Raw genomic sequence first — 24,390 nt, 5'->3', positions numbered from 1 at the left:
GTTGAGGAATGGCATATCCACTTTCATCTTCCTCTAAGTACAAGTTGTCTCAACTTCACTGGGTGCGGGAACATGCCAATGACAAACAAGTCTGGTCTGGTCACCTCCCTGCAAGTGTGTGGGTGGTGGTGATCATGGTGCTGTATTATAAAGTTCACATAGCAATAGAGTACACTGGAACTGTAGCAGATGAAGGAGGAAGGTTTGGTGTTTTCTGCAACATCTGGTTGCCTGTATCATTGCCTAAGGACTAGAGGGGGGTAAAATGGGTGGGCCAGGCCTTCTGAGTGACAGTGTCAATATCTAATGGAGAAAAGCTCTGATAGTCCCCTAATTTTGGAGGTCTTTTGAAATAATTCAAGATATAGCAACATAAAGTAAAAATTGAACTGTGTAACACTTTTGATGTAAAATTCATCTGGTAGCAGAAAATGCTTTGGAGGAACATCCTCTATACTTTGCTATCTCTTAGAGTTATCCCTGAATCTCAGGTACTGGGAAATTCTGTGCAACTAGACTGACCAGAGACTGTGGGTTGACTGAAATGATAGAATTATATTTCTAGAATATTGCAATAAAGCCTAACATTGTAAAAAATGTAATGCACTTCCATTAATATAGAACGGGAAGTATGGCATAATCACTCCTGCTGCAGTGGACAAGGTTTACTATCATTCATTCTGGTGGAATGGGAGGGCAACCAGGGAGTGTGTCAGAGAGTGAATGGCTGAGTTCAGACAACATGCTAGACTAAGAGAAAATGGAGTTCTGTACAGTAGTTTGTTGTTCCATATGTTGTTGAGCCTTATAATGTTTTCTAAACCATAATTAGATTTTGTTTGTTGAGCACAGTATGTTATGTGAACACAGCAATTGTGTTATGTTGAGATGGGTATAGGAATTAACCTAACCAGTATGAAGACATTTAAGCACGTGTGTGTCGTGCAGAGTGATCATCACAAACACTCCTGTTTGTGCAGAGCGCAGCAAAAACTCCAGGAAAATATTAGCCATGAAAGCAAACCCATCAACAGCTATTCACAATGCAATGTCCATTTCTTGTTTCCCAAAGAAATTCAGTCAGAAAATATATACTAACTGGTGTTTATTGATAAAAATGCAAAAACTCCATAAAATGCAAATATCATACAAAATATAAAGAAAAACACATCTTCTCATTATATTGTAGCATCCAAGACTTATTAGCAACACAAGCTTAACAAAAACTCTAGCTACAAACTCTTAGAGAAGAGGTACACTATTTGGTACTTTGTTACAACTACATAGCCCATAAAACCTACATAGTGGCTAACACTAAAACAACTAACAACTACTCTGAGAGGCTGAACATTTTCCTCTCCTTGTATTATAGCTCTATGCCACCCCCACTGGGTAACTAGCATACACACGCCAATAGGTGGCAATAAATAGCACAATACACAACACACAATAACAGGTGTTTTTCACATGATCTCTATAGCCAAAATATTATTTGTTATTGTTGTAAAGATAACGGGATGAATCCTTTCCCATGAGAATGAAAATCCCAACAGTGTGTGTGTGCATGACTGGGAGAGGGAGGAAGGGAGTAAGGAGTTAAGCTAGCCTGCATGGAACAGAATCAAATAAATCAATAGATTTGATAACATCCTTAGAAAGTTTTGAATCTTGATTCTAATTCAGTGAAAGACTTCAGGAAACTTATGTGGAAAGCAGGCCTGGATCTCTTAACTCATAAAACTGCAAGAGTAATTCTGTCAAGAGGCAACTAGATATTTTAATAACTGCTGTTGTATACTTCATCTCTAGAAAAGCAATTCAGAAAGATCTGAACTGACTTACCTGTAACCAAGAAAGCAACATGAATCTGCCCGTGACTCATTCATGGGCCATGAAGTAAACAGCACTCAAGCTCAACTCAAAGGAAATTTTAATTTACTATTGCTTGCCTATATGCAGAATAATGCAATCAGCAAAATAAGGGTAGGAAATAAGATCCAGTCAAAGCTCTCTGTCTTCTTCTTTTCAGATTTCAAACATGCCATTGAAGATGTTCTGCCTACTTTAAAGGATGAAGGGATGCAAGTTTTCTATTTGAGTGATGATTCCCCATCTGAGGGCGTGGAAGCACTGCTTGGACAGATTAAATTGAGCTCAGCTGAGCCTGTGCCCACTTCCTACAGAGCCAATGTAACAGCTAAATCTACAGCTCTGTATATTTTTACCTCTGGGACCACAGGTGAGGAGAAACAATTTTGGGGCGTATGTCTGAAGGGGTAAAGAGGAAGTCTGGGAATCTCTGAATATCTCTGTTTGAAGAGTGACAGATGCACACTGAAGAAAAACTTTTAGTGAAAGAATAATGAAGCAGTTGTGCATTATGTCAAGCTAAAAATTGCCTTACCTTAATTTAGGGTATGGCAACCTGCAGCCCAGGGCCATATCTGGAACTCTCTCTTGCAACCTTTGAAACAATCTCTACCTACATGTTTTCTGCCATTTTGAGGTAGGAAACATTCAAAAATATAGTGCATGACTTCAAATAGGCTCAATGTAATTTTTTTTTTTAATCCATCTGAAAAAAAACTCAGAAAATTCTGTGCAAAAAACAGTCCCTCCCCTCAAAACAAGGGGGGGGGGGAATCAAAAAACCACAAAGCCTACTTTGTATTATCATCATCAATACACTGTGGCCTTCATTTACCCACAAATGTTAAATGTGGCCCTAATCCTTGCTGTTGCACAATGCTGATACCATTCAAATGACTGTATATTTCAGGAAGTTAATTAAAGTTTACGCATTACAAAGTCTCCTTTGAGTTTAGCTTGACTCCTGGTGATTATATGGACGCATCCCTTAGCAGCTTACAGAAATAATTCACCAGTGCCGCCTTCTAGGATATTTTTCTCACATACCAAGATTAGCTTACAGCCCTGGTGGTCTCCCATTCAGTTAGTAACTAGGACTGATGCTCTTTAGCTTTTATGAAAGACGTCAAGGTTGGCTAGGTGCTGCTCCATAGCTAGGGTGTTCATTATGCTCCCTTCCCTTTGACTCAAGGATTACCAAAAGCTGCTGTCATCAACCAGAGGAAGGTGCTCATGGTGTCCCTCATATTCTCCTTGTGTGAAATCAATGCCAAGGACATCATTTATACGCCGCTCCCACTGTATCATTCAGCTGCACTTCTTATTGGAATTGCAGGATGCTTGGAGGTTGGTATGTACCACATATCCATCAACAAATATATAAGAGCTGTGAGACTGAAATACAGTAATAGTACATTGGTGAAGAAACAGATAAATGTAGTGAGAGAGATGTTCATATTGAAGCGGAATGTATGTATGTATTAGATTTTGGTCCAAAATTTGAGGTTTGAGTTGACTGAGCCTATATATATGTGTATGTGTGTATGTGTGTGTGTGTGCATGCACGCATGCGCCTTCAGCATTGACTCCTGGTGATTGCCAGGACAAGTCCCTGCAGTTTTCTTGGCAAGATTTCAGCAGCGGTTTGCCATTGCCTGCTTCCTAGGGCTGAGAGAGAGTGACTGGCCCAAGGTCATCTAGCTGAATTTGTGCCTAAGGCAGGACTAGAACTCTCCCGGTCGCCTGGTTTCTAACCTGCTACCTTAACCACTGCACCAAATTGGCGCTCTTTGATTGAGCCTACAACTTATTTATTTATTTGGTGTGCCATATAAAGTGACTGATGGAAAACCCTGAATTCTTCTACAATTCCTGTTATTTTCTCTTTGTTTTTAACAAAAACTTTAGGTATCTGACTCTTTTAATCTTAGCTCTGGAATCACTTTAAGTACTAGAAATATTTAATCAAGTTCTGAAATGAGATGGAGGGAGGGGGAGAGAAGGGAAGAGAGAGTTAGAATACATGAATAGTTGTTTAATTTGTTTCTTAAAAAGCTGTTTTATAGCAGAATCCTCCCAGAGAGACACTGTAAAGAAATCCTTCCGATAGTACATAGCAGATAAATAGTGATAGAAAGGGATGAGATGTCACAAATTCTGGATTAGGGGAATTACTCCCACCCCCACCCCACAGCCCCAACCATTGAAGAATAGCCAAAAACAAAAAGGTCAGTTTACACAGTGAGCATTTCAGAACCCTGAGCCATTTGTTCTTCTTTCCTTTCTTGATCCATACTTGGAGTCAACCAGTCAAATTAATGGGTCTACTCTAGATATGATGTAAACCTCATTTATTTCAACAGAGCTACATTTTTTAAAACATTCTTTCTATTTCTGTTTTGCTTCTAATTGACATCTTAGAAATCCCTAGTTACTGAGTTGTTTAAAATGGATAATGGAAAAGAAAGAAATATGATATACGTATACTTTATTCTAAACTCTATGTCCTAATGCAAAATTCTTGGTGTATACCATTTTGCATACCTAAATATGGAGTTAACAAGCAAATATACTCCAAACAGGAAGAAATGTCAAAAGCAGCACCAAACAGAAAGGATGCCATTCACAATCAGCCCTCCCCAGTCTGGTTCCTTCCAGATGTATTGGGACTACAGATTCTCAGAATTTGCAGACAGAATGTCCAATCCCAGCATCTTGAGAAAAGAGAGGGAGGGAGAGAATTTTAATATGACTAAAATGTGCCTTCAAGGAAACATCATGAATCATTTGTTCAAAGCAATCAAAAGACGAAACTACACAGTTTGGTTTTTCGAAACGGTTCTTTAGTGGCCACATTTTATTTGGAAGAAAAGGCAGCTGTCAGATCTGCAACATGCTGGTGACCCCACGGCCCCACACTGATTTTCTGCTGAAAGCAATCTTCCGCCTGTAATTCATTCTCCAAGATACTGGTTGCAGCAATCAGTCAAGGAGGTGGTAGCTTTCAACATGCCTGAAATATAGGAAGAACTCCAAATCTCATACCTGAGCCTGAGTTTGGTGTGATGGTATTCAAGCCCATTATTCCATTAGTGACACTCGTTGATTTGAACGCATTTTTCTGCTGCTTCATTGAACAATAACATCTGTCCTTAAGTAACCTTCTTTATCTGTTTTTCACAAGGAGCTACCTGTGTCTTAGGGCCAAAGTTCTCTGTTTCCAATTTCTGGAACAACTGCAGGCGATATAATGTTTCTGTGATCCAATATGTGGGAGAAACAATGCGCTATCTATGTAATGCACCAAAGGTAATCAAAAGAGGATATGGATATGGATATGGATATGGATATGGATATGGATATGGATATGGATATGGATGTATGTGTATATGTATATGTATATGTATATGTATATGTATATGTATATGTATATGTATATGTATAACATTTTGGTGGGCAGGGGGAGATGAATATTGCAAAGAATGAAAATGAATTATTCTGCTGTTTCCCTTGTACCTTAGCTATGTAACTTTGTTAAGCACGCATAACTACTTCATTTACACATTAACTTCTGCATTCATATATTCCTGAAAACCCTGTCCTTTCCACTCACAGACTTGGAAATTAGGCTTTAAATCACCTCCAATGACCTCAGTAGAGATTATTTTGAAGCCCCCTTGAGGGAAGAATCTTTCAGCCTCCATTACCACCTTTGTTCAAAAATGCCCCTCCAGCTATCTTGAGGCTTTAAAATATCTCCCTTAATATCAGTGGAGTCTATTTTAAAATATCATTATACTTTACCACTGCATTTTTTGGGTTGGGGGGTTTAGCACTGAGGAGGGGAGAGGGACCTATGCATTTATGAGCTCAATGGAGTATATTTTGTGATTTTGCCTAAGAAAATTTCTTCTTTCCAGTCAGCTGCTGATCAGAAAGAAGAGCTATTCTCTTTTGGCTCAGACAAAAATAGGGGCCAGGGAGAAGGGGCAAGGTCTAAAGAGATGGTTGGAGCTTGGCAGGAACCTGGTAGAAAGCATGGAATTTTTCATAGGTCGGTATTCAGACTGCAGGCTAGAAATTTTCTGGTCTCGATTTATGTCCAGCCTAGATCACTACAACCATTTCAGCCTTTTTAGAATTAGGGTGTGCAATCTGCCTGTGCAAAAAGTGCAGCTATCAAAGTCATTTAGTATAGTGTATGTTTTTCCTAAGCAAGCTTACCTACTGTAATGTAGTAATCTAGTCAAGATGTTTTCAGAATAAAATGAATAACTTTTGGTAAGGGATCTGAATCTGGTTGGAATTGACTCTTATTCATCTTAGATGATCAGGAAACCATGTATTTATAAATGTTATTGAATATTGTAGATTCTCTTACTAAGTTACTTTGCAGAAGGACAATGACCGTGATCACAGCGTGAGACTGGCCATAGGCAACGGCATGAGGAAAGAGGTCTGGAAAGAATTTCTCTCCCGATTTGGATGCCTTAAGATCTATGAGTTCTACGGAGCTACAGAAGGGAATATTGGCTTTGTTAACTACACTGGAAAAGTTGGGGCTGTAGGAAGGACTCATTTCCTCCATAAGGTAATATGTTCCAGACATCTTGATCAAGAAGATCTAGCAAGCTGATTGGTGGAAACATAATCCCAGTTACCATTACAGCATCTTCACTTTAGTACTATTGCTTGAACTTCAATACCTATTATTCCCACTCTGCTTGGAGATTATAGGAATTGTTTTGCCCAGAGAAGTGATACGTTAATTCTCTGACATTAGAGGTCTAGCCTCAAATTAGAAAATTATTTAGCCACCTTCTCTCTCTTTCTCTCTCTCTCCTTGAATAATAAAAGAACTACTTAGTTTTAAATGGACAAACTATTGTGTGAAATGCCATTCATGTGAGATACGTGTTGGGAAAGCAAATCTGCCTTGGCATCTTTAGGGTTCCCAGTACGGGACCATCTTACTAGATGACAAGAGAGCACTGCTGAGCAATATCAGAGTTGCTGTCGCATTTATATAAACTAAATATAACTAAAATGAATATAAATGCCTTCTGTTTAAATACCTCCCCTTTTCCAGTTATCTCACCTCAGATTTTTGGTGGGATTATGTCAGTTTAACCTCTATAAATAACAGTGATTCCTAACTATCCTTTTGTTTACACACCATTATTTCAATTTCATAGACTGAAGGCACATTTGGAGTGCAACTAATCACTGGAATAATGTGTTATTAGTATACCTCATAATAATATTTAACATTTGTTTACACCGAAACATTTTACGTTAGCTCTCTGTAACCACTAAAACGATCCTGTAAAGGAAGCAATATTATTATTTCAGATGGATAGAGAACATGAGGAAGGAAGATGAGATTTGAATCAATCACCTTGTGATTAGTAGCTTGAGCTCTTTTAGATAATACTATAGATCAGTGTTTCTCAGCCTTGGTAATTTTAAGATGTGAGGACTTCAACTCCCAGAATTCCCCAGCCAGCATGGCTGGCAGGGGAATTCTGGGAGTTGAAGTCCACACATCTTAAAGTTGCCAAGGTTGAGAAACACTGATCCATCAATGATGATCTCCCTCCTGCATTCCCTTCATGCCAGATCTTTGCTTCCTCTTGCTTTAGTTAAGTGATTTGGGGCACATGTGACAGGAGAAGTGGGACCTCGCACAATTACAACCACACCAATAATAGGGCCATGAAAATGTAGAGAAGGCATCTTTTCCCATTCATGGAGCTACATCCCCAATTTAGAAGAGCCCCTAGTCTTTTTAGCTGTCCTATTATGCCACTTCACAAGTCATAATACAAATGACACGGGATGAACTTCTTTTTAAATCTGTTTTGCCTGAGGATGGGATTATTTATTTAAATCCATGATCTGAACAAATGTTGTACTTCTAATATGTAATAAAGCCCACCCTTCCAATGAGGCAAGATGAGACTTCACACATCTTTGATACATTGCTTCTTCTAGCGCGACCCCCCAAAAAGCATTAGCCATTATAGTAGCTACCTTACATTTCTGGGTGATGTACAGTTTATTGTTAATTATCACAACCAAGTCCTTTTCTGGGGTACTGCTTCCAAGCTATGAATTTCCTATCTTGCTCCTTAAATGTAAAGTTTCCCTGTTGAAGGACATCTTGTTCCTCTTACCCCAGTTTTTCAACCTGTGCAGATTAAACTGCAGTCTCATTTTATCACTCTGGGTGTTGGTCACACCTTCCAGTTTTGTGTTATCTGCAAATTTGATAAGCAGCTCATCAATTTTGTTATTCAGGTCATTAATAAAAAGATTGACTAATACTAGCCCTAAGACAGAATCCCACCAGACCCCACTGCTCTCTGCTCTCCAACGTGATGTAGAGCCATTAGTGCTGACTCTCTGAAGTTAGATAGCCAATTATGGATCCACCTTACTAGAGTGCCATTGAAACCAGAACCACACTTTAACAGCTTACCAGTGAGAATGTCATGTAGCAAACTTGTCAAGAACTTTGCTGAAATTGAGGTGTGTGTGTGTGTGTGTATGTGTATGTGTATGTGTGTATATGTCTGTGTCTGTCTGCCTGCCTGCCTGCCTGCCTGCCTGCCTGCCTGCCTGCCTGCCTGCCTATCTATCTATCTATCTATCTATCTATCTATCTATCTATCTATCTATCTATCTATCTATCTATCTCATTCCCCTTATCTACTACAGTAATTGTTTAGTCAAAGGAGACAAGATTTGTTTCATGTGACCTATTCTGGACAATGCCATGCTGACTCTTAGCAATTATGACATTGTGTTTAAGATGGTTACAAATGACCTGTTTTATCATGTATTCTAACAATTTTCCAGATACTGATCTTAGGTTCATTAGTTGATAATTACTGGAATCCTTTTTTTTTTCCTTAAGAGGGGGACTACAGTCCTCCAGCACTTTTGCAGTTCCACATTTTTTTGAAATGGTTTGTCATTGGTTTTCTCCTAGGCCTGTGAGAGAATGATTGGTCCAAAGTTATCCAGTTGATTTCCATGCCTAAGGCAGGATTAAAACTCAGGTTTGCTTATTCCTAGTCTTGCACCTTAACCAGTAGGTCAATTATTAAAATCTCCCTCCCTCCCTCCCTCCCTCTCTAAAATCCATGGCATGTGTTTGACTGTTTTTTTAACCAGTTTTTTTTAAAAAAAATATTAAAATCAAGAACTCTAACAATGGGTTAATTGCACTCAGAGTCCTCAGCACTTTAATATTATCAGTCACCTCCTTCCTGTTAGTAAGGACCATCTCTAAAGTAGTAGATTTCCTGAGGCCCACTTAAACCTTTTGAAAGAAAAAATGTCAAGAATTGTCCTGACACCTTGTATTTGGCAGAATTAATCTTCCAACAGATGTCTGAGGAGTTTAAAGTTTCTATCATAACCAATTCATTTTTTTAGGCTTCAGTTATCTGCTTTGATAAATCTTCATTTGCTCTTGTGATTGGTTTGGTTGTCTATAGCAGATTCCTAGCAAGACACTCCTTCTGTTAGCTTGCCCTTTTATCTTAATCCAGATGTTACCATCAGGAAGTGTACTCATCAAACCCAATGTCCTACCAGTGGGATTCATCCCACCATGTTTCTGTGATCCCTATTATATCATACTTGATTTTGTTCCTCATTACATTCAGCTCATCCATACTTCATTCTTTAGTGTAGAGACATTTCAGATAATGGGATAGACTCCCTATGTTCAATCTCCTTTTTCCTTTATGTCTGAATTTCCTTTTTTTTTCTATTAAACTTAAACTTCCTGATGTGTTCAGTCTATTACGTGCCAATGTGTTACTCATCCATGACCTTACAACTCCTTTCCCCTTGTATTTTAGTTTTAACCCCTCCTGATCAGGTTAGTCAGTTCTTTTCTAAAGATGTAGTTTCCCACTTAGTGAGATGAAGTCTATGTCTGCAAAGCCATCCTTCTTTCCACAAGTTTGCACTACTGTTGAAATCCCAAACTTGGACCAACATTGCCAGTGGAAGTTCACTAGAAAAACTTCTTTTCATTTTTCTGGCTTTTGCTTTCAATGGGAAGTACTAATGATAAGCCCACTTGTACCCCAAGGTCCTTCACCCTCTTCCCCAAAGCCATAAAGTCACTAGTGATACACTGGAGGTAACGCTTTGTAGTATCATTTGTGCTCGCATGAATAAGTAAGAAAGATCTGACAAGGCTCATTAGACCTGCTGAGGCTTGTCAGTCTTTCCATCACATCTTGGATTCAAGCACCTGAGAGACAACATACTGTACATGTCAAGATGAAAGATCTGGATGACAAATGGAAACTTCACTCTCTTGTGCCTCTCAAGAGAGAGTTACCTACAATTCTTCTCTTCTTCTTGGTAACTGGTGATGGATTACTGGCACTTGGATCAAGCTGTAGGAGGATTTTTTTTTTTTTAGCTCGTTCATGTTTGTAGAAGCTTCCTTGGAGGCTAGAGGTTGGAAATGATAGTCCAAGTCTAGAAAAATGGTCTGCTTTGTAGTTGTTTCACTTCTGATGGTAGTATGTTGCAAGCTGCCTTCATTCTTATCCTTTCATGAAATTGTAAGTTTCACACTGCTTTCCTGCTTGTGATGCCCACATGGATGAGTAATGGATCCACACTATTATTGAAGAAGTCTTCATCTTGAATGAATTAGGGGTTAGCATGATACTCTGGTCTCCAGTCAGCATACTAAACCTAGCTAAACTTTGTTACTTATTACCTCTTTAAATAAATTATTGGGTTTCAACTTATTTTAGGGTTCATTGTAGAGGGAACAATAGAAAAGATAAATTATTTGAATCTTCTGTATGAATGTTATTAGGCAGTCTCTCCGCTTCTTCTGTTTTCTTGAGTAGTATCCTAGTTTCACAGAATGTAGGAGACAATGTAAACCCAGCTTTTTGGGAAAACTCTTGCTTTGCTTAGTCAAGGAAAATGCTCCATCTCTGATGTCCTAGGTTTAGCCAACGTATCAAAAATTGCCTATTCTCTGAACCCACCTTCCTTAAAGATCTGGTGGGAGAATGATAAAAGCAGTCTGATTTTTGTCAGTTATGGCTTTGTCTAAAAAGTTTATATAGGAGTTGCTTTTTGGGGAAGCAAACACTGAATTCTGTTTAGGCATTTCAGCAAAAGGTTAATGTATTAGATGCTCTAGGGGGCACTGTGGTGCCATACTAGGTTTGTCACACATATAAGCCCTATGACTAAAAGAATATCAAAGCCCATTAATTCTAAGGAGAGGCTTTTTTGAATTTTGGCGAGGGTTTTATTTTATTTTTTTAAATTCTGGCATGGGGGAAAGAGAAATCAACTGAATAAGCAATTGAGACTTTGATGTCTCTGAAGGATGGACATGATATGAGAACTTACAGAGTCATGCAAAAACTTAGAGGGGAGAAAGTAAACATGCCTCTAGAAAAATATCATAACAGACTGTCACTAAAGAACTGAAGAAGAGATGGGGAATGTTTGGATGTTCAAGTAGTCAAAGGGCTGGGCAAGTTTATGAGGAAAAAAAAATCTGCAGCAGGGAAAGATATGGTGGAAGAGCATATACAAATTGGACTACGTACTGAATAGTAGTGGCATTATCTAGGCAACCTGTAAATGGGGTGTGTATGAAATATTCTGCTGGCGTGGTAAAATGGTTGTCTCAAAGGTCCTTGAGAGTCTGCTCTCACCCATAATGAAATGTGTAAAAAAAGAGAAAAGTCCTCGAATTTATTGATCAGGAGCAGGGAGTATTAACTTGTTTTGATCTTTGATCCTTGCACATTAGAAAACCAAACAATGATTTTTCACCACTGCAAAATTGCACACCAGCTCTCATTCCAGGTCATGTTTGATTTGAGTTCAGATGTAGTTATACAATGCTTCAGGCCAACTAGAGCTCCAGGCGCTCTCTCCCCAAAGCTTTGGAAAGTGTGTCTGAAGGTCCAATTGGTCTGAACTGCCAGGAGTGATGATGTGACAGGCACTATATCTCAGGCCTCTTCATGCTCCTGTAAATTGCCATAGGAATCAAGGAACCATTGCAGCCCCTCCCACATCATCCATTGGACCCCTGAATTTATTTGTTATTGTGCTTACAGACTGCATACTACATGTTCAACTATATCAGAAACTAAGATATACCAGTGAGAGCAAGAGGAGGCAAGCTGCTATCTTCCAGATTTCTGAAATTTCTGTTCAGCGCCAGTCAGGGTGGGTGATGGCAAGGGTGGATAGATGTTATCCAAAACTTCTGAAGAGCACCAAGTTGCTAGTCTTGGAAGTAGAGCTCTGTCTTAAAAGTGGAAACCTTGATTTAGATCTTGGATCAGCTACAAAGCTTATTGGGTATGCTCAGACCATTCATCCAGCCCAACCTGCCCCCAAGAGTGATTCAGATAAGGAGGGGAGGGGGCTACATATTCTACCTTGATGCCATTGGAGGGAGGGCAGGTTTATTGTTATAAACCGTACATTTGGGGATGCTGAATCAGTACTCTGAAGGGGGAATGACAGAGATGCAATTTATATCACTCAATAGATTGAGATCAGACCACCTCCTCGTTTTCACCCTTTCAGGGGTTTCTGTTTTAAAAAGAAAAAGTAAAAACACCCGAGAATCATAGTCTACCTATATTAATTCTAATTTCTGAATAAAAGTACAGAATGCCATTATTACATTATTTAGCAGTTAGTCACCAAATTGGGGGCATTCATTCAAGGGGCACAGAAAAAGTTCTTGTGGGACTTTGTGGCCTATAAACTGCTGGAGTTGCTTAGAATTTCTACTTTGTGGCTCTTTCCAATTTCTGTCTGTTCTACTTCAGAAACTGGCAAAGTTTGAATTAATTAAATACGATATTGACCAGGATGAGGTTGTGAGGAATGAAAACGGATACTGCCTCCCGGTGGCCCCAGGTATGTTCATAAAATTTCTGTTTGGACACGGATTGGGCTTTGAGTTATAGGCTGCTTCCAGGGATGAAACAGGTCCTCCCCTCACTGCCAATGGTCAGATGTTGCTGTGGTCAGTCACAGACCTTAAAGGTTAAGTCCTGGGTTGTCTCAGTGCCAGCTATGAGTTTTCCACTGAACAGGGAAAACTTGGTCACAGCAGTGAATGAGTTGCAAGTTCAGTTGCATGGGGAGGGTTACATGAGATACCTGGAGAAATCTGATTCATCCCTCCTCCCAGCTCTTGGGATCCCAATATGAAGGCTGCACTTCATGTTTGAGTAAAGGGATTAAAATATGGTACTCTGAAGATAACAGATGACAAGCCTAGAAAAGTCAGCAGTTTAGCCTTTTCCTGTTTTATGGAGGAAGAAAAGTGTTTATGTATTTGGTGTAAACCTGAGCAGTGGGGAGACACCCTTGCTGTGAGCCAGGAAATGATTGGCTGATACCTGACTGTGCTCAGGCATTGACTTAGAGGAGGGTGTGTGTGTGTGCGCTAATTGGCCATAAGTTCTCTGCAGGCATTGCAATTATATAAACAAGTCTGTGCACATCCAGTCGCTTTCTAATGGCTACAGCAATCAAAACAGCTCAGATCAGTACCATATCTCTTTTTTCCATGTGAAGTAGATGACTTGATATTGTAGGAGGAGGGTGTGTTAGTCTATGGTAGCAAAGAATCAGAAGGAAACTAAACTGACATCTTAGTTTATTGCAGAGTTTGGTTTTACTTTGCCCCCACATTTATATTTACACTAACAGGATCATCACAGACTCCAACAAATGCACACACAAGATTAAAGCTGCCTTCACATACGCTTCTTCTAATGTGGCATATGTCATCATCTGCTAGCAATGACCCCATGGATTCTACATAGGACAAACAGGACAAGCTTTGTGCCAATTAATTAATGGACACAAATCTGATATTGAGACTCAAAACAAAGACAAAGTAATATCAGAGCATTTTAACTTCCCAGGATGCTCTGTGCATCTGATGAAGTGATCTAAGCTTGCAAAAGCTTATGCCTTTTTAATAAAACTTGTTGGAAAAGGTGCTACCAGATAGATGACTTGAGTGACAGAAAGGCTGGTTATCCAGCAACACCTTAGCCTCTTTTTAGAGATGTGTTTGGGACTCGCGTTACTCTTGAGCCTGGGTTTTTCAGGACAAAGGCCCCAGGCCATTTATGCACATTAGAGATTATTCTAATTTTTTTCCAGCCTCCTGTCTACTATATAGCACTCTTGTTCACTTATGGCCATGTATCTGGAGGGCAGACTTGCAGCCTCAGGCCTTCTAATTCTAAATATAGAATTATTAAATGTATTGGTAATAAGGGTGTTAATCAAAAGTGAATTGTCAAATATTGTTTTCATCTTGGTCCCAACCACTCAAAGGTCAAGTGTAGCTCAGCCCCCCTGCACCAACTGTACACTATTCATTCATTAACCTGAAACATAGTGATGGCTACTCACCTGGATGGGTTTAAAAAAGGACTGAATAAATTTATGAAGGACAGATCTATCAACAGCTATTCATCTTGAGATTTGATGCTACCTCCATGTTGGAGGCAGCATGTCTCCGAATACCAGCTGCAGGGGATCAACAGCAAGAAAGAGAGATCTCTCTATCTCTTGCTTGTGAACACCCCAGAGCCATCTGGTTGGTCTTTTAGGAAAACAAAATGCTGGATTAAGATGGCCATGGCTATTCTTATGTTTTTATGATTTTGCCCCCATTATATACTGATAGTAGATTCATTCAGCAAGTGCCATTTCTATAGAATGATCCAAGGAAGAAGATACCCACAGAAAACCTTGATGGGCAGAACCAAACAGCCAGATAGAGCAAGCTCAGAGGCCACCAGTGTTGATACTGGCATCCTACCTGTTTCTGTAGCAGATGGAAGTGGTGCCACTCTACAACTTCCATTCTATTCCAGTACCAGGGAAAGTGCTAGTAGTTACAGTAATTCTTCCTCCCCATGTTTCCATCGCCCCCTTTCCCTAAAAGATGGGGCACAGCTATTAGCCTCAGATTGCTGAGTGATGCCAAGGGGAAACAAAAAATCACAGTGGGTTGAGGGGTGAGAGTATTCTGAGAAGAAACATGGCTAGTTGGCTAATGTAAAGAGTAAGAAAGATGACCTTGATGGAAATAATGCAGGAACCAGTATCTAGGAAAAAGGGGCTGAACCCTTTTCTTAAATGCAGAAATATGAGATAACATTCAGAAGCAGCTGAGACAGACACGTGCTTAATTCAGTAGGGTATAAGAAGGGGGAGGACGTAAAGCACAATGAGACTTGCAAGATTCTATTATTATAGCCAATCTCAATCAAAGTAGTTTTAGCATTCTGATGGGGTTGATTTCCTGGTCTGGTCTATGCAATGGGGCTGATAGCTAGAACCCTGCTGAATCCTCCAATTGGCACCATGCTATTGCAAGTGCCATTTGTTAAATATAAAATAAAATTATACTTCATCATAAACAATTATGTACCAATAATAAAAAAATTCCCACACACCTTGTAAATATACCAAACCAGCTTCCTAACTTGGGGCTTCCAGGTAAACTGGGGGCTACAATTCCTAGAAATCCCAACCAGCATGGCCAGGTGAAGAAAGTCTGTTCTAAACCAACTTAAACATTACAGTTATATATTTTAAAAACAAACTGTCCAATTTGCTTGACACCAAGATTGTTCTATATGTTAATAATAAGATAAAAAAGGGGCAACCATTTCTGGGCTGTAAGTGACAAGGTCTCTTTGCTCCCTTCTAGTGGTTATCTGGCATTTTGCAACCAGATCTGGGAGCCCTTGGATCAAAGCCCATTCTCAGTCAGAATAAAGAATCCTGTGTTTAAGGATGAACATATTCCTTTCAATGGTTGAACAGTAATGCTTAGCTGGTAATCCAATGCTGCCTATCAGTGGCACCCCATAATAATGACGACCGCCTTCCTCCAGACCGCAAAGGAGGATTTAAAGGAGATCTTAAAAATAATGATCAGTGGTAGGTAACTTAGACTTAGATTTAGCTCTAAATACAGAGTTGGACAACGTTAACTTAACTCTCCTCAGACCTACTGTGGGCACCGCTGGCATTGGCTTTAAAACTAACCCTTACTTACTGTACCTTTTCTAACATTGAGATGCAGTCATAGTCTACCAAAAACAGGACCTTTCTAGGCACTTTGTCTCTATTGCTCTTTCATTTTTCACATCTGTAGCCACACAGAGGAAGGGAGTGAAAAATGAATGCCGTTATGGGTTTTTTCCCCCACTATGGTTGGGGTGGTGGGGAGGAAAACACAGGGGAAGTGGACCACAAAGTGGCAGCCCCTTGCCTCCTTTGTGATGGCTGAGTGGACAAAACAGAGCCAGCCATCCCTAATTATGTCTACTGACTACTATTCAAGTCATGGGAACTGGGCCCTGGTGATGTGTAGACTGTCTGAATATGATTGACCTTTTGGGGGGGGAGGAAAGAGCCTGTTTCTCCATTGTTAGATTTTCTTTGTTAATTCTTTCTGAAAGGTGGTTACATATTCATAGTCTACTAGTAAGAGATGCAAAAGCAGAACAAGTTGCACTAATAAAAATTTCCTTTTGCACAACTCTTAAAGGTGCAAGAATGTTACCCACTTTTGCATCTGGCTTTCCTGACTTAAATCATATTCTTGGGACAGCATAGGTTTGTTAGATTTCCCCTCCAAAGTCTAGACTGGAGCTCCAACCTCAAATGGAGAAATCCAACAATTTCCTTCTTTTATCATGGTGGTGGTTGTTTTTCCCTGAGATTGGGGAACCCCAACATTGGAGAGCTCCTAAAGGAGGTGTGACCAATGTTGGGCGATTTATAGAAAAGCTAGTCTAATTTTTCTCTCAAGCTGAAGTCAAGGATAGACTTGCCTGCCTCTGATAATAGGATTTGTAGTAAACTGTTGATTCTGTTAACTATTACACTGATTTTATTTTAATAATTCTATTGAAGCATTTAGAAACCACTTTTAAGAGTCAAATCCATATTTGGTGATGCACAACTTTGTACAGATATATAGGACACCTGTTCATGAGGTTAAGGAAGGGAAACAAGTAAGGGCCACACTTTCAATAGAAAGGGATGCATCAATCAATTAGACAAAAGTTTCATAACTTTTGGGCTACCACTAAAAAGGCTGTATTAAGTTCACTTTTCTAAATCTGTGCTTTCCTCTAAATAAAAGCAACTATTTGAATGTAATTTACTACTTCTGAGAATTAGAAACATTTTTCACATACTGATATTGTACACAGAATTAATATGACATTTGCTTGATTAGCTTATCAAAATTAAATAAGAAAATCAATTTTTAATTATTGCTGGAAATGTTCTAGAATGTTTTCTGGAAAACCCAATAACCTGAGTTGAAAATAATGTCTTTGCCAGAGAATGAATATTAATTGATTCCAAATTGCAGGTGAAACAGGTTTACTAGTGTCCAAGATCACTGTGAGGACTCCATTCCATGGCTATGCAGGAGACCCTCAGAAAACAAAGAAAAAGATTCTCCAGGATGTCCTAGAGAAGGGAGACAGCTACTTCAACAGTGGTGACCTCTTGATGCAAGACCATGATGGCTTTATATATTTCCAGGACCGAGTGGGAGATACTTTCCGGTGAGTCCCACAGACATTAAGGGTTGATCTGAACTCCCTGCTTACTCTAGCACAGATATTGTACAGGCTATCTATCATTTTGGGAGGTCAGGAATAGATGACATCCTCAGCCCATTCCTAGGCTGCTGGGAAGAAGATCTCCATCTAAGTTCTCTAGCTCTAGGAGTACTTTCCCCCTCTTTTGGTGCAAACGGGACAGTCCAGTCTGCCTGCTTCTTTTCACTCAGTCCTACATAAATGCCTCCATTCCAGTTGGCCAGTGTGTCTTTTGCCTTGGGCAACCATTTTATACTGGGTTGCTGGGCTTCCTCTTTTCCTGGCATGGGTGGAAGGGGAAAAGGATGGTAGGAGTCCACCAACTGAGGGCTGTGTTAACTACCATCAAGGCAGCATACCTGGCCATTCCTGTGGGCACAGTGACAGAAGCAGCTGAAAGCCAGAAAAGGATTTCGTAAGCCAGCTTTATTTCTAGACAGTTCATGCCCAGGAGATAAGTGACTAAAGGCAGCAACGGATATCCTTTGGATTGCAGAATCTGCATTCAATATATCTGGGGATGATGTAATAATGCTAATTGGACAGAGTCACATTATGAACAATGGATTTCTTTCTTTCTGGGGGGAGCGGGGATTGGCTTTTATTTTCTTTTATGTGTACAGGGGTGTGTGTTAAACCAGTGCAGAATTTTGGTGATGAATAAAAAAGAAACTTCCAAAACTCAAACCTCAGCTGTTATGTGGTCTCTGGGCTGAGACAGACAGGTAGACAGACAGACAGATGTAGCAGGTTGAACATTTCAGAGAGCTACGGGGAAAGTAGATAAGGAGATAACTTGTGAACCAGGAAGTGTCCAGTCTGAATCTGCTATAAACCCAGGGCCACCATTAGGAGGGAATGCAGAAGGGCCTCAGCTGAGGTTTACAGCTACATAATAATAACAAACGAAGTCATTTTTGGCAAATCCAGTAATAAAAGTGAACAAATGGTGGTAATAACTTCTTTTTCACTGTACTATAGATGGAAAGGGGAGAATGTGGCTACTACAGAAGTTGAGACAATCCTTGCTATGCTGGAATTTATTCAAGAAGTCAATGTGTATGGAGTACCAGTGCCAGGTAGATCAAAATGTATTCTTTAAGAAACCTATCTTTAGTGGCTGTAAAAAAATGACATCCAGTATCTTACCAGGCATTGCATGACCTATCCGTTACAATCTTTAGGGATATTGATCACATTGCAAATATAAAGATAAGGTCTTATTTTTTTGAAGCATAATAGTCAACCCAAATATTTCTGAAAAGGTTTACAATACATGCAAGTAAAAGATGTGGTTTATTGTGAAATGCCAGTCTAATCTGATGTATGGGAGTAGGGCTGACTACTTAAAAATTGAAGATAAGAATTACAGCATTTTTTAATAAAATTAAACATAAAAGTAAAACATAATATTTAGGCAAACTATTTTTTGTGGTGGCACAGCAGCTGAATGATGCTGGAAGTTGCTGGCCAGAAATGGTCGACGCTTCAGTGGTTCGAGCCCAAGCTCCGCGTGGCGGGGTGAGCTCCCGTCTTGCGCCCTCAGCTCCTGCCCACCTAGCAGCTCGAAAGTGTAAGCGAGTAGATAAATAGATACTCTCACCCTGGTGGGAGGAAAAACGCTGGCGGCGCCCTGCAAGGGAAAACAGGAATCGGTTGCCAGTTGCTGGACGCAATGCAATGGAAGAGATTTGATTTCCGGTGACTGCCAGCTGGGCTCCACCCTAGGAAGGAGGCAATGGCAAACCACTTCCAAAAAAACCTTGCCAGGAAAACTACAGGGACTCGTTCAGGCAGTCTCCATAGAATCAGTCACGATTGAAAGCGGATTTAAAAAAAAAAATTTTTTAACCACCTGGACATAGCAGATTTTGGGAAGGTGGTTATGGTAGGATGGCTGTAGAATAGGTTTTCTAGGCATGGAAGAGACAGTTTTAAAGACAAAATTACTCAGGAAGGAGACAGTATGGATTTTAAGTTTTGGCAGAGTAATTATGGATGGTTACATGAACATTGAACATATATGTCTCTCTATGTGTGTATTTACATACACAAACAACTTAAGTAGTGTTTGCTCAAAGTTCCATGTTTTGGTTCTTGTTTTTGTTTTCAAAGGGGGACAGAAATAGAGGTTGCCAATTTAAGCACTGTTACAAATCTTCAAGTTTTTCTGTTGTTTTACATTTCACTATGATCCATATTAGTTGCAGGAAAATAAAAATTGCAGGGTTGTCTTTGGTGGCTAGATTTTAGAGAACACTAGACAAACTGTGACCTGCTGGGTCATCGTTTCAGAGATATTTCCTTACCTAAACAGAGAAACAGAAAAAAAAGCAGTGGGAGTGTGAGCAACTTGCGACTTGCTGCTGGCTTCCCCATTGACTTTGCTTGTGGGAAGCTGGCAGGGAGCATCAGAAACCCTCCCTCCCTCCCTCCCTCCCTCCCATCCATCCATCAATCCATCCATCAATCCATCCATCCATCCTTGATGGAATGTATCTGCGAAGGGGAGGTGGTGTGATGGAATGCAGTAGAGATCCAGGTTCTCAGGAAAGAGGGAGCACATTCCAGGAAGGAAAAGGGGGAGACAAGAGGCAACACAGTCCAGAGCAGGATCATGGGAAGTAGAGATTTATGATAGCCACTCCCTAGATTCTCCCAGAGTATATGTCTTAGGTTAGCATAGTACAGATTTAGTCTGGCAAGATTCTGTCTATATGGCATAAGCAATAAAGAACTGAACTTGGCTGGATTGTTTCCCTGTTGCTCTTGGGCTGTGCCTCACACCTTCCTTCCTCCCTTTTCCTCCCTCCCTCCCTCCCTCCCTCCCTCCCTCCCTCCCTCCCTTTCCACATATAATATAGGCTTGAGCCATTTGCCCTCCCCTCAGAACCCTCAGGAGAGCCCCGGTGAAGCTTCCTTCTCCTTCTCAGCTGACCTGCAGAACTGCCTGCCACATTGCTGGGGTGGTCAGCTCAGGTCACATGGTGGAACAAAGGGAGCCCCAGACTGTGAGGAATACTGCACCTCTGTTCCCCATTCTGGTGTGTCCCCAAGGGCACCCTCTCTCAACGGAGGAAAAGGGCTCACCCATGGACCACCGGCACCTCCCAGCCAGCCCTACCTTGCCAGCAGGTATCTAAGTCACTCCCTCATCCTTCCTTCAACACCCACAGCCATTAAGAGATTTCAAATTTCTGCCTTGTTTCCAAAGGAGCCAATCGCTGCTCACTCATTGGGCCTTGCCACCAGCTGATTGGGCACAGAGGATAAAGGGAGGTGGGAAAGAGATCAGGGATGCGCCCATGATAATCATGTGACTTGAGCTGACCACCGTGGCACGGCAACACAATGGTGCCGGAGCAGCCACAAATTTCAATCCCATGGGAGTAACAGGTCCTGGATTTTGGACACATTCTGTAAGTTAGCCCATTTGAGGTACCTTGGTTCAAAAAACTGTTGCCCTATGATGCACCATTTTGCCCAGTTGAAGATTACAGACATGAGAGTTTTAGGAGTATATAGATTTAAGATGGAGATGGGTGGGTGTTCTTTTACATCCACGTTTGGTCTGAATGATCAGTTCAGAAGAGGTTCTTTCCAGTTGAATCAAAGCTAATAAAGAAAATATTTGAATCAGCTTTTACATGGCCAAATCAGTTAAATGTTAACTTTGGGTTCCTGATTATTGAAACATTTATGCCACCTTGAACTGTGTATCGATCCTTTCCCAGTGAAATGGGACATAGTAACTGGATGACAGGAGTTGTAATCCAGCACAGTTACAATTTTGGGAGAACACAATTTTTGGGGAAACTGTCTTAGAACAGGTGTATGAAATTCACGATCCATTGACCATATTTCAGTTTTAGCACCTCAGCTGCAACCTCCTAGAACACTGAGAACGTAAGTGCCAACATTATATAATTACAATTTCTGGTAGTGAGATTTTCCAGATTCCCCCCATCCCTGCCAATATGGCTGAGCATGGAAAGGGAGGCCTTCTGGGTGCAAACAGTCCCCTTTTCACTTTAGTCTCCTGCCTAGTTTCCACAAAATGCCCCAGAAGTACACTGGCAAAATAAGCTATTTGGGCAGTGATTTTTGCAGTGAGATTTCTGGTTGCTTTCTGAAGTCTGGATTTTTTAAGGATGGGCATGCCTCCCGAAGTTTTTTTTTTTTTTTTTTGCTCCTATTCACTTTTTTTTAAAAAAACCTGCTAAAGAGCATGAAAAAACCAAGCAAAAAATGAGCCCTGCCCTTTCTGGTGATATCAACACAATGCTGGAAGCTCTTCTGTGGTCCTCCAGCTCATCTGAGGAATCAGTGGTGGCCCTGGTACAGGGGAAGTTGCCCACTCTGGCTTAGAGAAGGCCAAAAATTTCTCTTGCTGTTCTTCCAGTATAAACCTTTTCATCCCAAAGCAATGTTGTGATATGTCTTTCTATCCTGAAAAGGCATTTGGGTTTTCTGGTATTTTCCAGGGCATGAAGGAAAGATTGGGATGGCAGCAATACAACTAAAGGAGGGAGAGTCCTTTGATGGAAAGCAGTTATATGCCCACACCAAGAATTACCTGCCAAACTATGCCATACCTCACTTTGTCCGCATCCGGGTGAGACTCCTTTCTGTTTCCTTGTTGCTTTACTGTGCTCTTGCCTAAATAAGGCCTGAGCAAGACAAGTTGATATAATGTGAATAAACTTTGGTGGGTTTGTTAAGAATTATAAATAGCACACTGTGCTTGGATAGATAGAAGTCATGAGTGAAAGGAGTTTTTGATCCTGCTATGGCCTTCATGGAATCAACCTTCTGGGTTGTCCTAATACAGTGTTTCTCAAATTTGGTGAGTTTAATATGGCTGGCTGGGGAATTCTGGGAGTTGAAGTCCACACATCTTAAAGTTCCCAAGTTTGAGAAATACTGGCCTAATATCTTCTTGGTTGGGGCAAAAAACAAGAGAGTGTCCCTTCCCATTCCAACAAGATAGAAGCTGATTTTTTTCTTAGCAACAGGACATCTTCCTGATGGTAGCAGGCTAATTTAGGGGCTTTGGATCAGGCCATGTGGCACATTACTGTTTTCTCCAGCAACTTCTTGCCACTTCCCACCTTCTGCCAACTAAGGCAACCTCTTGCTGTGCCTCTTTATAAAACTGATCCTTCTAGTTCTTCATCAAGGTGGGTGATGAAACTCAAGAACTTATCCCACCATTGAAACAAAAATTGCCTAACACTGAGCGAGGCAAACTATACATAATGTAGGAGACCTATAATCAAAGCAGCCATTGTAGGAAGGAGAATTTCTAATCTAAATCACCTTTCCAAGCTGCTGTTGGACCCCAATTGGAGAATAATGCCAGTGCTTGTGTTGTACTTATGGAGTTTTTTGATGATGATGATGATGATGATGATGATGATGATGATGATGATGATGATATGCTTGCAGCCTGCGCTCTAGTAAAGTGAACTTGTTCCATCTCATACAATATATATGAGTGCTATTTACCAATCTGGCGCAAATGAAAATTGCCACCTCATCCATTCCACCCTGCACCCCCCATCTTACTGTTGTGCATTCTGGAGAAACTGCAGCATGTACTTGAGAGTAATGGCTTCTTCTCCCAATGCTTGCAATCCTGCCATGTCTGGTGTGCTCTAGCAGTGCAGTGGAACGATGGGCTGATTTGCTGCTCTTCATTGCAGGAGACCCTAGAGATCACGGGGACCTTCAAGCTGTGCAAAAATCAGCTGGTGAGGGAAGAATTTGACCCTATCACCATCAGAGAACCCCTCTTTTTCCTGGACAACTCAGAAAAGAGCTACGTGCCACTGACTCCAGAGATCTACTGTTCCATCACAGAGAAGAAGCTGAAGCTCTAAAAAGAACTTCAAGAGATATCTTGCCATCATCTCTTGGTGGCATTGCAACCCAGGAACATAACAGCTTGATGCTTCTTGATTTGGAACTTGATTTGACTTGACTCGAGTCAAGGAGTGGAGCAATTACCTCAGATTTTTTTTTTAATTTGCCAGCCTGGGATATGTACGTAGCTTGCATACCAAGTTTGGGGACCTTTAGAAAAGTTAATTTCATTTTACTTCTTTTGCTTTCCCTTATAAAGAGCCCTTTTGTGCCCCCATGAGCTGTTTGCTCTGCAGTGGATGGATAACTATACAAGGAATGGGTGTATGCATTATAGGGTGTGTGAAACAGGCATCCTCTGCCTCAAAAGTGTGTCAGACAATGTGTTCCATTTGAGTGCTTCACTATGCCCAGCAAAGGCCATGCACTCTGCCTGTGAAGGGTAGCTGAAACCGCTGGCTTCACCTTAAAGGAAGATTCATGCACCTTCAATATGAAAGGACAACATAGACCTCCTGCTCCATTTGCTGCTTGTAATACACATGCATGCAAATATTAGTACCTATACAGGTGTTGAAAGTCTAATAGAGCCAAAGGCCAGGTGGGGAGCCTGGAATCTATTTTTAGAAACCAGAATTGATGTGATGTTTCTCATGGTCGGTTTTAAAAATTATTACAAGGAATCATGTCATGTCAGTTACAAACCTATATGTATATATGTTATCATTTAAATTCAGATAAACAGCTTCCAGCCTCAGAAAACATGCTTTGATTATTATTGCTTGAATCTCTAGTTCGTTGTACATGGAGGAAATACAGTATATTCTTTTAGCTTACCTATAGCCAGAGAATGCCATAAGTAGGCTAACAGAACCCCTGCATTTAGTAAGGCCTGTGAGCTCAGCCTCAGAATCTGATTCAAAAGCGCAGGTCCAGTGTGGCCAGACAGAGAACAAGAAGAGATGGC

At 40.6% G+C, this 24,390-nt stretch overlaps 1 protein-coding gene across 1 annotated transcript in view; it reads left to right on the top strand.

Annotated features, from left to right (window-relative positions):
* The window catches only part of LOC103067724 (long-chain fatty acid transport protein 2-like), a 30,753-nt gene extending 6,568 nt beyond the window's left edge, over positions 1-24,185 (top strand). Inside the window, exons 2-10 of the mRNA XM_007440176.4 lie at positions 2,030-2,239; positions 3,062-3,220; positions 5,054-5,178; positions 6,266-6,460; positions 12,726-12,816; positions 17,324-17,522; positions 18,540-18,637; positions 22,043-22,173; positions 23,264-24,185. Coding sequence (XP_007440238.1) covers positions 2,030-2,239; positions 3,062-3,220; positions 5,054-5,178; positions 6,266-6,460; positions 12,726-12,816; positions 17,324-17,522; positions 18,540-18,637; positions 22,043-22,173; positions 23,264-23,440 — 1,385 coding nt within the window. The 3' untranslated portion in view covers positions 23,441-24,185. The remainder of the gene's footprint in view (positions 1-2,029; positions 2,240-3,061; positions 3,221-5,053; positions 5,179-6,265; positions 6,461-12,725; positions 12,817-17,323; positions 17,523-18,539; positions 18,638-22,042; positions 22,174-23,263) is intronic.
* Positions 24,186-24,390: the final 205 nt, after the last annotated feature.

Source organism: Python bivittatus, unplaced genomic scaffold (assembly GCF_059951505.1).
Source record: "Python bivittatus isolate LINGU-HERP-01145 unplaced genomic scaffold, Pbiv_v1 ctg000410_np1212, whole genome shotgun sequence".
NCBI classification, from domain to species: domain Eukaryota; kingdom Metazoa; phylum Chordata; class Lepidosauria; order Squamata; family Pythonidae; genus Python; species Python bivittatus.
The sequence above is the reverse complement of the archived record's forward strand: the minus strand, read 5'-3'. Positions and strand labels throughout refer to the sequence as shown.